We start from the raw sequence: 13,442 nt of genomic DNA on the forward strand, positions 1-13,442 counted from the left end.
GTTCTCAATTGTTTTTATGGATTTTTACTCATTTCATTTTGGTTACAAAGATATTTACATTAATTTTTAATGACATATGAAGACATAATCGTAATGATTTTAAATTCATTCAATTAATTTCTAATGACATCTACAATTTTAAACAATTTCTAATAATCATTTCTTAACACTTATAACAAATAGGTTTTTCGATAAATAATTTCTAATGATTTTTAACGATTAGTTAAGTTTCTAATGAGTATGATTTCCATTAAATCTTTGACTTCTAATTTCATACTAATTGCTTTCTAATGATGTCTGGAATTTCTAACAGTAATCTGAATATTTATAATGAACAAAATTTTTATTTAATGATATCTAATCACTACAGAAGATTTCTAATGATATTTAATACTTTTCTTTATTTCTTAACAGTTTCTAATTATTTTAAAGAATTTTGATTCTCACTAGAATTAATGTCTAATGATGTCTGGAATTTATTCATGAATTATCTAAATATTTATAATAAACATAATTTATTATTTTTTTGTAGATCTCTAACTGTTTCCTTATAATTAAATTTCTAATGATTTATAGTGACTTTTTCTTCTTCTTAATTAGTTTCTAATGATATCTAAGTATTTTCAATGATTTCTGGATTCGCTAATCTGATAAAAATTTAATTCAATTAAAACAAAAAGAAATTTAATATTTATTTTATATATATATATATATATATATATATATATATATATATATATATATATATATATATATATATATATTGTTTATAGTTGAGTTTTCTGTGTTTATTATACGGGGAGGCCAAAGTAAAACAATTGATAATAAAAATTTGAGGTCAAGTTTTGTTCGGAAGGTCTTTTTGTTCTATACAATAAACAATAGATCTAATACGAGAAAAATGAGGATACAGGAAACAAAAAAGTTTTTACATTTATAATAATTGATTGTTAAAAATGGAATATTTCATTTATGCAGAAAAACGTAAAGAACCGCCAGATATGGATACGAAACCATCCAGTTCAGTAGAAAGTTTAGTACAACCAAATTCAACCAGTGGCCCCCCTCCAAAATCGACAAAAAGGTCGAGGAGATAGTAAGTTTTATTCTTTCAATGATTTTTATCCCAAAATTTGATATTATTTGTACAGCGGAAACATTGACAAAAATATTTGATTTGATTTCGAACTTAATTTGAAACCAAAACAATTTTTTTTCATTCGATAATAGTTAAAGTGACTTTGTGAGCTGTTTTTTCAGTACAATAGTACAACTGTACAACAAATAACTGCCATTTATTTATATTTGTATCAACAAATATAAAATTAATAATAGATATGAAAATTTTGGTGACTTATTTTTGTAATGTTGCCGTTGTGATATGTTGAGAGATATGTTTTTATATGAATCTCGAAAGTGTTGATAATTGTTTAAGTAATACCGATGAAGACGAAATTGACGACCCCAACAACAAGGCCATACGCGAGAAAGAGCGTAGACAGGCCAACAATGTTCGTGAACGGTATGTAGAAACAAAATAATAAATTTTCTTTTAAATATATATACATGTATATCAATCCCTTTTATTCCAATTTCCTTTTTCACTTGCAACCTTGTTTCAACACACACATGTTTTTTTTTTCAATACCAATACTCATTTTGGCATTAATTTCCTATTATTTCATATTTTCACCTTATTATCATCTAGATATTGCAATCATTTGAAGTACCAGGCTCAAAGGATCATTTATTAAACCGCTAGTAGGAAAAAGGATTTTTAGTTTTGGTCTTGAATATTTTTATCAAAAATTTCCACATTTTATTGTTGAAAACTGTCTATAATTCTGTACTATATAATTAAAATTTGATAAAATAAAATAAATATATTGATTTTTTATAGAATTCACTTGGTTGTGTGGAAAATTAAATAAAATATCGACTGGGTTGCAGTAAAATTCTGTGAAATGGAAGATGTTAAGTTTCAAACTATTTTATTCCCAAATTTAGGGGGTAAGAAAGGTCCCGGTGAATTTTTTTCGTATAAATTCCTTTCATTACATAATTTTTATCCTATTTCCTCAGAATAATATCCAAATGGTACGATATAGTTTCCTTTTTAATCCCAATACTTTGGAATGTATGTTTTGTATCTATTTTTTCTTCTTTACCAGGCTCGAAGGACCATTTCTTAAACCGTTAGTCGAAACAAGTATCTTTGTGTTTAGTATTGAGCATCATTTATATTTGAAAATTCTCTAAAATTTAGTTCTATCTAATTAAAATGTTAAATAAACTGATTATATGGATTTTTTATTGAATTTCCTCTCCTTGTGTGGAAAGTTACCGACAGGACTGCGAAAAAATTCTGTGAAAAGTAGCCAAGTTTCGAGCCATTTTATTCCCAAATTTCTCTTTCTAACTAAATTTTAATGAGAGGTAAAAATATAAGACAATAGTTTAGGGATTACTAGGCTCGAAGGACCATTTCTTAAAGTAAATACACTAAATTATTCTCTAAACACCATCACGAATTTATTCAGATACACCGTTTACTTTTAATTTCCCCTACATCAGATTATTTATTGACTTTGGCTGCTAAATTATTGCTTATTTATATCCAACGGCTTGTTAGATAATTCGGGTTCTAGAATCTGTAAACAAACAAAAAGGCGTTTTAATAAATAGTATGAAAACAGTGGCAATATCATGTGAATAACTTATGAAAACTATACAAAAGAATGCCGAATAATCGAACAGGACCGGCTTCACAGTCTGTGTCGGTGGACGAGTTCATAACACCTTTTTTAATTGAAATATAAGCAATATATATCTATTAAGTAATTTTTTGAAAGTACTAGGCTCGAAGGACCATTTCTAAAGCTGTAATGTTCTCACAATTTACTCTTGAAAACTTTTCGGAATGTTATTTTATTTAAATAAAAAAAAACTGAATATATTGATTTTTCTTGAATATCATTTTGCTTTTGAAGGAAAAAATTTAATATGTGACCCCTTCGGGTTAAATAGAATTCTTGGAATAAAAGATACTCAATTTTATGTTATTTTCTCAATTATATAATTAGTTATAGTGATTAAGTGGCTTAAAATCAGAATATTTTGTAAATATGGGGATCCGGTGAATATTTTTTAAAATTTTTTTCTTATTAAATTGTATATTTGAAATATGTGTGTGTGAACAAATATCCTTCACCTTGAAAAACATTTCCTATTATTTAAAACTTTAAATAAGGCCCATATTCGCATTACTAATGTTACGGAATTGTCCAACATTCCCTATGGAAATTATCTTACGTATTCCAGTTTTTTTTTCATTTTTCAAATATATATATAAATACAATTGTCGTAACATTCGTTTTTGGGATTTTGGCCAACAGCATGTTGTAGAATATTATGAATTGCAAAAAATGAAATATTTTCAACTTTCTCGTTTATTTTGATATGTGATTGTGATAAAATAAAAAATGGAATTTTTTTTGTGATTCATTCTTTGATATAATTTTTTGTTATGTGAACACATTGAATATGGGCCTATTACACCTAGTCCTCTATTTCAAAAACGCTGTTATTGGGGTTGCAATTTTGAATCGGTTTACTTTTATTTTATTTCATAAAATAAACCACTGAAATCACAATTAGATACTTGTAAAATTGCTGTTAAATATAAATCGAAGGTTGCTATTTATATTTTTAGCCTTGGCAACACCGATTATTTCTAATTGCCACTCATATTTCCGGTGGAAACATAACCTCAACCACAAAATTTTGAAATCACTTTTGTCCAATTATTTTTCATAACTTTTGATATGAATTATGACAACAAGACTATGAACTTGATATAATACGTAGCGATGAAGTCTTCTTCTACAGAACTGTAACAAATGTTTACTTTAATGCCATTAAAAATCCGTCAAAGTGCCTAAAACATCGATGCCTTGCTTGAACTGATCAAATAAGAACATCATGTGACATATCATGATATTGAAGCATCTTTGAGAACTAGTATGACTAGTTATGTGACATAATTTGCATTTCTGAGCATTTATATTGACAGATTTTGATAATGAGGCAACTTTGAGCACTAGTATTGACAGATTCTGATATTAAGACATCTTTGAGGACTAGTATTGATAGATACTTATATATTAAGTCATTTTGAGCACTAGTTATGTGACAGGTGCAGGTATTAAGATATATTGGAGCACTAATAGGACTAGGGTCACATGACAAACCATTTTTGAGAACTAGTGCCTAGAGGCATGTGTCAGATTGTAATATAGAAGTACCTTTAAGCAATAATATGATTATAGCCAACAAAATACAACATATACATTTTTTTTTACAAAAATTTGATGAAGAAACAAATGTTGGGCTGTTTCTTTGGCGTTTCCGGTGAACTATGAATGATACACAACCCTTTATTTTCCGCTGGAAAAATTCGAAAAACATCAAGGGAATTATTCTTCATCATAATAATGAAACATTTTGAATCGCTCATCAAACAAATTTTTAACCAAACATGAAGTCTAGTCAATGTGTCATCAACCATATAGCCCTGATTTGGTATCTAATGATTTTTTGTTGCCATACGTCAAAAACTAAACTGCTTGGTCAACCATTATAAATCGTAATGGCCTTCAACACTAATATACCCTCAATCATATTGGAAAAAGTGAATCTCAACCGAATGAAAGTGAAAAAAAAATTAATTTTAATCGTGAATACTTTTTTTTTTTCTTCATTGTTAAAGCAAAAATTTGAATAGCCTTCCTTCGACATGTGTCAAATAAAATTCTGCTTACATCTTGTGATTTCAATGCACCCATATCGGAGGGGATTTTTTTTAAACTTGCCAACAGTTGTTCCAGTGCCGATGAAACAGAGGAAGGTGATTTAGATCCTGATATTAAAGCCCAAAGGGAAAAAGAAAGGAGGCAGGCTAATAATGCGAGGGAAAGGTGGGACATTTTTTATTTTTTTTTGTGTATGTTTTTTTTGTGTTCTTTTCGGGTTCGTACACAATTTTCTTCAAATATATCGTAGCTTTTCGCAAAAAGACAAATGCAAAAATTTTTTTTGCGAAACAGCTCGACTAGAAAAGGGATGAAAACCTTATGTACGAACTCGTAATTGCTTTAATATTCTGAAGGGTTACGTTTTGGCCTATATTCTTGTATGTGTTTCATGCTTCATCTTCCTTATCATTTCCAGAACGCTGCAACCATCTTCGGTGCTTTTATACAGTTAGAATCAAATATCATATCAAAATATTTAATAACTACCATTGATTCTATAGACAATTATTTATATATGGTTATAAAAAAAATCATCAACATCAACTATATTATTCCAAATAATAATTTTTTTGACTAATATTATATAATTAACGCCCATAATTCAATTTTGCTTTGTTTGGTTGAAATTTTATGAATCAAATACACCCCCCAATTAACGTATAATTTCAATTTTGAGATAATATTCTTTAGAATCACATAATCTTGCCCCCGAAGACCATGTTACAATTAATATATTGATTAATCGACAAAAACAAGTGGTAGAAATATTCAGTGCCCTTTTCTAGATTATTAAAAAACTTCCAAAAGTGAATTATTTAAAAAGACGAGCCATATACGTTTAGCTACGTGATTATGTAATCAACTATCAATAATAAACATGATATTATAATGGGAAAACTTCGTTTTGGGGCCTTTGACAACCCCAGCATGTCAAACAGTACCACTATAGATAATTGGACTTCATTTCGACTAGAAATACCACCTATAGCAGTTTTCCAATGGGATATACCTATGGTAGTGAATCAGTAATTGAACTCATATCGAGGGTTGAATTGACGTGGGGATCAATGAAAAAAGTCATCTTTGTTGACTTAGTATAACAACAAGTCATACCAAAAGCTCCATATGTTGGAATGGTTGATTCTTTTTGTCGTAAGAATCCTCCAAAGAGATCCAAGCAAGAATATGTACAGTTAGCAGTCCTAACCTCAATCCAACATTGTATCCATGTGATGTTATTGAAATTTTTTTTCTTCTCCAAATAAATCCAAGCAATAAATGATATGACAGCGAAATAACTTTGATTTAAAGTCTTTGTTTGCCTCAATACAACAAATAGTACCACTATAGATAATTACAGATCATTTCGACTTGAAAGACTATCAGTAGTAGTTTACTTATGCGATAAACTTCCAAGGTTTGCCTCTGGTAGTGGATCGGTGATGGTATTCATATCTAGGGCTATACTAACATGGTTAGCAGTGAAAGAAGTCATACCATTCGATCTATTTGTTGGATTGATGATTTTTTTATTATAAAAATTCTATAAGCAAGAATATGTACAGTTAGCAGTCCTAACCTCAATCTTACAGTGTATCTATGTGATGTAGTTGAAGTTTCATTAAAATATAATCAAAATGATATTAAAAATGAGATATTTATAATGTTAACTTATTAAAAAGGACCCCTCTGTTATTCAAACTTCTTTTGATATAAAAAAATCTATTTTCATCTATGACCAATAATAATTTGTAGGTTATGTAATATGATATTTGATTCTTTAATAATATGTATAATATATATAAATCAACATCACCAAATAGACAGTACTTTATCTGTCAAATTGGTTGGAAATATTGGTACTTGCAGGTAAATTTTTAACAATATAATTCGAATAAAAATTGCAGCTACAGGGTGTTTATTTTATTTTCATACTTGTTATTGAATTATTTGGAGATGTTGACAACTTTCCAATATAATTTATAGAAATGATGAATCTTATAACTAATTTCGATTCGAATCTATTTTTTTTTCTAGGATAAGAATTCGCGATATAAACGAAGCTCTAAAAGAATTGGGTAGAATGTGCATGGCGCATCTAAAAACCGACAAACCACAGACCAAACTCGGAATTTTGAATATGGCTGTCGAGGTAATTATGACCTTGGAACAGCAAGTTAGAGGTAAATCAATATTTCATTAATTAGTTCATAATCTAATGTACGATTTAATTTCCAGAGAGGAATCTCAATCCAAAAGCAGCTTGTTTAAAAAGGCGAGAAGAAGAAAAAGCAGAAGACGGACCAAAATTGGGTCCAGGACCTCATCACATGCTCTCTACGCCTCATTACCCCACGTTACCTGTAAGTTAACAAAAATTCTTTTTTCCAAAGTACTGAAAATTGTTTCTCAATTAATTTTTTATCACTTCTTCGTTCTTTTCTCCATTTCATTGATTTTTCACTTCTTCGTTCTTTCATCCCTTACATTTCATTGATTTTTTTTCCAGTAATAATTTTCTCTATCTATGGTTTTCTTTTTTGTTGATTTTGCTTTGTAACCACTTTTAACTTTTGTTTTGTCCTATTCTTATAATTTGTCTAAACTATTTTAGTTGCACTACTTCTATATCTGTTTCTATAGATTATGTTAGTCAGATTTTTCTTATATATATTATTTCTAATCCTTCCAATTTCGTTTTACTTTTTATCTTCTTTAGATATCTCATGGCTGTATCTTAATTCGTTGTTTTTATGTTTTGATCCATATTTTTGCTCGAAAAATGAGTTTGGGATACGACTACTCTTGATAATTTTCTATTCTCCCTTTATTTCGTCCATGATTCTTTTATTTTCCAGTATAAAAATTCTTCCAATTTACTTTTTTGTCATTACTTCTAATCATTACTTTTGTTTTTTTTTTCTTATTTGTATTCATATTGAAACTATCTCTTCTCTATGCTTTTCTTCATTATTTTCTATCTTATTCCATTCCATTTAAAGTTTTTATTTTTTCCACTTCTATCTTCTTTATATAATGTTTTTCTTTGTTTTCCTTTGTTGCTGATTATGCTTCGTATACTCTTCTAACTAACCATTTTGTTTTCTTTCATGTCTGTAACATACTTGAAGTATTTATCTGTACTTTGGTTTTGTTTTCTTTTTGTATATATTATTTCTAATTTTTCTAATCTCGTTTTACTTTTTATCTTCTTGAAATACTTCATTTTTTTATCTAATTTTTTTTTGTTTTTATCTTGTGGTTCATGTTTTTATCACCATTCTTTACGAGAAAGGTAATGTTGATAAATCGTGTTGTTCCCTTTGATTATTTCATTTTTAAGTATTTGATTAGTTCTAGTTGTTATTTCGAATCATTGTCTTTGTTTTCTTCTTAATATTTATCTTCATGTTGATGTTCTCAAAGCTCGCATTATACATTTGTAACTTTTCGTTTTTTTATCTTCCATCTTCGGTGATTAGTACCAAATTATTCTTTTTCTTTTTGTCTCCTTTTTCATTCACCTGACTTGGTACTTCTTCAATAACTTAACCTGGTTATAAAGGAACAGTCTCTTCAGAACCCCGCAGTTCTTGAATAGTAATTGTTGTGTCTGGTTTCTTGTTTTCTTCTTCGACAGTAACAATTTTGGTTTTGTTTTTCTTTGACGCGTTTCTTTATTGTCCTCTTCTTATTGTCTCTTTCAGTCACGACTTCTATGACTTGCTTCCTCTTGAAGTTCTTCAACAACGTAAATTGATTATACAGTCAGGACTTTGCATGTCAAGTGTTGTTTCATGTTTATTGCCTTCTTCTTCGACAGTAACAATTTTGGTCTTGTTTTTCGTTTTTTGATGACGCGTTACTTTACTATCCTCTTCTTTTAGTCACCTCTTACGTGACTTGGACTTCTTCTGGAACTTCTTCAACAACGTAAGCTAGTTGTTCAGGCACAGTCTCTTCAGGAACCTGCAGGTCTTGCTCGGTAACTGTTGTGTCTCGTTTCTTGTCTTCTTTCTTCGACAGTACAAGTTCGGCCTTCTCTTGTCTTTTGTTTAGCAACAATGTATTCTGTTCCTTTGATTCCATAATGTACCATTTTGTAGTGTGTTCTTTTGTTATTTTTTATATTATTGAAAATTGTTGATTATTTTTTTGTTTTATAGGGGGGACCTACGAATTTGCCTCACAATCCAGGTCAGCCACAATAGCAGTGATAGTATATTCTGCTATCTGTACATACACTTTCGTACAAAACGGCATCATCATATTCTTCATCTCCATATAAACGATTATCTATTTTTTTAAGAATATTAATTAGTGATACGGTATACATCGTATTTTTACTCCTTTGTTTTATTTTTTTATTATTTACTTTATACATACATATATATATTTTTTCCACTTTAATTCGAGGAACAAATTAATGTTTTGAGACAGCTTTATTTATTTTAATTTGTCGGGGTAGCTGTTAATAAGAGATATTTAAAATAATTGTTCGTATTCGAACTAGAGGCTATTTCTTTATTCGATAAAAAAAAGCAAAAACGGTCGCCGATCCAAAAATTGAACAAATTTCTTATAGTGAAAATATTAAATTATTAATAGATCGGCAACGCGCAACTTTCACTTAATATCATCCTTGATCTTTGTCATGAAACAAAATTTTATTACCGGGTTTGTAGTAAATTATATTTTTGATAAATTCTAAGTAATAATAAACAGTTATATGACATTGATATAGTATTTTTATCCAATCAGGCAGCTTCTTTCCAGACATCTTTCATTCGTTATGAAATTCATTCCAACCCGTAACCGGTAAAGTGACTTCTCCGTTACATAACTGGTGAGGTAGGCAAACCCCGAATATAAATGGTGCTTGTTTAAAAAATGATAAAAAAACGTATCTGGTATCAATTTTTGGATAATTTTACTCATTAAATTTGTTTAGTACAATGAAAGTAATTCAAACAAAAATATAAAAAAATAGCAGAAATCATACTTGGTAATCTTTTAGGAACCATGAAAATGCAGAAAAAAATCTTATTTTTAGTAAAGTTTATTTAAGCAATGACCCACAGTGGCATAGCCACAAAAGGAGGGGAGGTAATTAGCACAAGGAAACCTAAGTTGGAGTTTTTGGGACCGTTGGTGATATTCGCACGGCTTATGTTTAACTTACCAGATATGGTAACAGCCAAAAATAGTATATAACTAGAATTAACTTCTCTAACTTTTCGTTTATGGGAAGAATAAATTTGCTGCCAGGCACATATTTCCTTCGAAACATGTTCCTGAAGCCGGATTAATTATATTTCATACATGCTGCTACCTTTTTCTTTATTCGAACTTTAAGATTCATATCCATATCCATGAGCTTTTCGTCTTCAAAAGTCTCAACGCAAATTGGAAAATTTCAACACTATGGAGGTTACAAGAAAGTTGAGCTCAATACCATTGGCAAGACTATTTAAAATTATTTTTTTTCTTTTTGTGCTGAAAATCTTGATTATCTGATGCTGAGATTCAACTTCAACAATTTACTGATCACTGAGTGGTACCTCTATTTCAGAATGAATCTCATGCTTACTTTTTTACTTTTTGATTCACTTGAGACATTATTGGCCCAATTTTTAAAACGGTGGTCATCTGTCTTCATTTGAGGATCCGAAGATGTCTAAACACAAAAATCGTAACAATGAGTGAGTTTGGAAAAAAATCCACTTTGCTAGTTCCGGGCTAATATTTTGTATTTAATGGAAAATGTCTGGAAATATTTTTATTTCTGTCGAAACTGATATTTGGTGAAAGTATTGATCCAGTGCAATTGAATAACTTGAAATTGTTTATTTTTCTACATTAGAAAACGCGAATTTATTCACATTTTTATAGGAAATGAAATTTTTTTTATATGAGGAATGGCTTTTAGCTTCAATTTGAGTGTTTTCAGCTACTTCTTTGTATTAATGTCCAGTGAAAGCACGTACAACTCGAATTATTTAAAAAGAAAAATCGAATATTTTCTTTATTATGGAAATAATTGAGTTTTTTTTTTAAATATTTAAGTTGCTAGCGTGATTCTATTCGACTATCGAGCTTTATATGTGGTTTGAGACGTTTGTGCCAATAACAAATACTCTCCTTGTTTATATCCTTCCTATTTTTGATCTCTCGATTGCCATCTTTTTTTTTTAATATTATTTAAAAAAAAACAAAAAGACTTATTTTTATATAGAAAAAGAAAAAACGTTTCGCAATCATATTTAAATATGAAGTACTTAATATTTAGAATTAGTCTTTTTTATATTTATTTTTTTTAGCTCATTATTTTTTCATTTAGAATCACTTGTTCTTTCAAAAAAGAAAAAAACAATAATTTACATGCTATTTTTACTTAAAGACAAATTGAAAGAATCAAAGTTGTGCCATTATTTAAAATGAACGGATAGTTGAACCATATTTCGTTAAAAATCCATATTTTACTATACAATTAATTCTGAATCTACCTCATAGCATTTCTAATTTGCCATTAAACAGCAACTTTAAACTTAGCGCGCTAATCATCAACCAACAGGCGCCTGGTCAAAATACAATATCTGTTATGTTAAATGACAGTTTCTTCTAAATTTTTTCCCATTTCATGATTTCTCGAACTGTCTACCATCATCCACACTCATTGTAACACAAATTTCGTGCTTTTAGGAATTTTTCTGTTAGTTTAACTACTAAACCATAGATGGCGATAGTTACGCCAAAAATAACTCGTTCATTAACATTAAGCTCTTGAATGATGGTTTCTACAACATTCAATTTTCTACAAGTTTAATATGAACGGAAATTTCGTACTTTTAAAATATTTTTTTGTTGAAATTCGTTAATATCGGTTTAGTTGAATTACCCATCGATAGAGGAAAATAGCTTCGCGAAAATTGACCCGTCCTATCCAAACATAAAGTTTGAGCTGTTGAATGATGTTTTTTAATGAATTTCTACTCAATTTAAGGATTTCTAAAACATCTAATATTGTACTGGGTCGATATGAATACAACTTTCGAACTTTTAGAATATTTTCTGTTAGAATCCGTTAATATCGGTTTTAGTTTGACTAGTAATCGATAGATGGCAATAGCTACGCCAAAAATTATCCATTTGATCTAAGGAATCATACTTTTTAACAATTTAACCGTTTCTAGAACATTCTACACTCTACTATGTCGAATTTGTACAGAACTTTTATGCTTTTCATATATTTTTTTTTGTTATTATCGGTTTTAGTTCGACTACTTATCGATAGATGGCGACAACTGTGCTAAAAATGACCTGTTCGGTCGATACATAACGTTTTAAATGTATAATGATAATTTCTTTTGCTCTTCCGACATTTTCTGTTCTAATATTTTGTCTATCGAACGATAGATGACGCTAATTACGCCAAAAGAATCCGTCCGGTCGGAACAGAATATTTGAAATTTTCGCTCAAATTTTTCTTCGTTTAAGATTTTTTATTTTCATATATGATCAATCTGAATACAACTTTCGTTGTTTTCCGAACGTTTTGGTAATTTGAATGGAAGTTTTTGTTTTCTAATTCTCGCCATTTAATAATTTCTTGAACATGTATCTTTTAGTTTATAGATCAGTCGATATATTATAACATGTACAGTCAGTGCTGGCATATTTTATGTACTATTACAGACATATCTTTGTATTTGTTTTCTTACTATACATACATACATTTTTGATCGAGATTTCGAACCTTGTTTGAAAATTCATGTAAAGCAGTTTCAAGTTTGGTTATTGATTAATGGTGGCGACACATATTCTAATATTTTACTCTTATTGGAAAATGAATTCGTGATATGTGAGCTATTTCTCAATAGATGGCGTTAGCTAAAAGCTCGTTCTTAAGAAACACAATAATTGAGATGTTAACAGTTTTGATTAAAATTTTCTTCATTTGATATCTTTAGAACAGGGAATTGTACGTTCGGATATTTCGTTATTTTTATTTTTAATAGTATAGACATATCAGTGTTCTATCACTTTTATTCGCTCCCTGACAAAACCTTCTCGTTTGGTTGAAATTGTTTATAGTTCATGAAAAGCAGTGTTAGTTTATCTACTTATTAATAGATGGCGACCCTATGATTGTATTCTACTTATTTTATAAGTTAATTCTTAGTATGTGCGCTATTTTTCAATAGATGTTGACAGTTGCGCGGCTATTCATACTCTAAATACAGCTTTCTTTAGAGTCTAATAACTGTTTTGATCCGTAGATGTCGCTAACTACTTATAAATTTTTTTATATCACATTTGGTGTAAAATAATACAATATATGCTTTAAATATCATTTTTTCGGTTTAATTCATAACCAATGGGAGTTCATTTATATTTTTTTCGTACGTATCTATTTTTTTTGGAAACTCGTTCGTTATTTATAATTATCGAAATATGGTTCAACTTATTTTCATTCGTACCTTACTTAATAATTATTCTCAAACCACATATAGTAAATAAATGAGTTTAGCGCCAGTATTCATATTTTGGATTAACGAAAAGTTACTTATCGTGTACATATAAATATTTATATATTTCTGGAACAAATTTTCAATTTTAACGCAATAT

The 13,442-nt window shown here is 29.0% G+C and overlaps 1 protein-coding gene across 10 annotated transcripts in view; it reads left to right on the forward strand.

The window, feature by feature from the left end:
- Window positions 1–9,553, forward strand: part of LOC130442093 (protein daughterless) — a 59,915-nt gene extending 50,362 nt beyond the window's left edge. For 4 of the 10 annotated variants that reach the window (XM_056776105.1, XM_056776103.1, XM_056776113.1 and 1 more), the window contains 6 exons: window positions 979–1,096; window positions 1,418–1,522; window positions 4,878–4,976; window positions 6,852–6,997; window positions 7,053–7,177; window positions 8,981–9,553. In XM_056776105.1, the coding sequence (XP_056632083.1) occupies window positions 979–1,096; window positions 1,418–1,522; window positions 4,878–4,976; window positions 6,852–6,997; window positions 7,053–7,177; window positions 8,981–9,025 (638 nt within the window). In that variant the 3' untranslated portion in view covers window positions 9,026–9,553. The remainder of the gene's footprint in view (window positions 1–978; window positions 1,097–1,417; window positions 1,523–4,877; window positions 4,977–6,851; window positions 6,998–7,052; window positions 7,178–8,980) is intronic. The other 6 variants (XM_056776111.1, XM_056776109.1, XM_056776110.1 and 3 more) reach the window with 4 other exon arrangements.
- The last annotated feature ends 3,889 nt before the right edge of the window (window positions 9,554–13,442 follow it).

Source organism: Diorhabda sublineata, chromosome 3 (genome assembly GCF_026230105.1).
Source record: "Diorhabda sublineata isolate icDioSubl1.1 chromosome 3, icDioSubl1.1, whole genome shotgun sequence".
NCBI classification, from domain to species: domain Eukaryota; kingdom Metazoa; phylum Arthropoda; class Insecta; order Coleoptera; family Chrysomelidae; genus Diorhabda; species Diorhabda sublineata.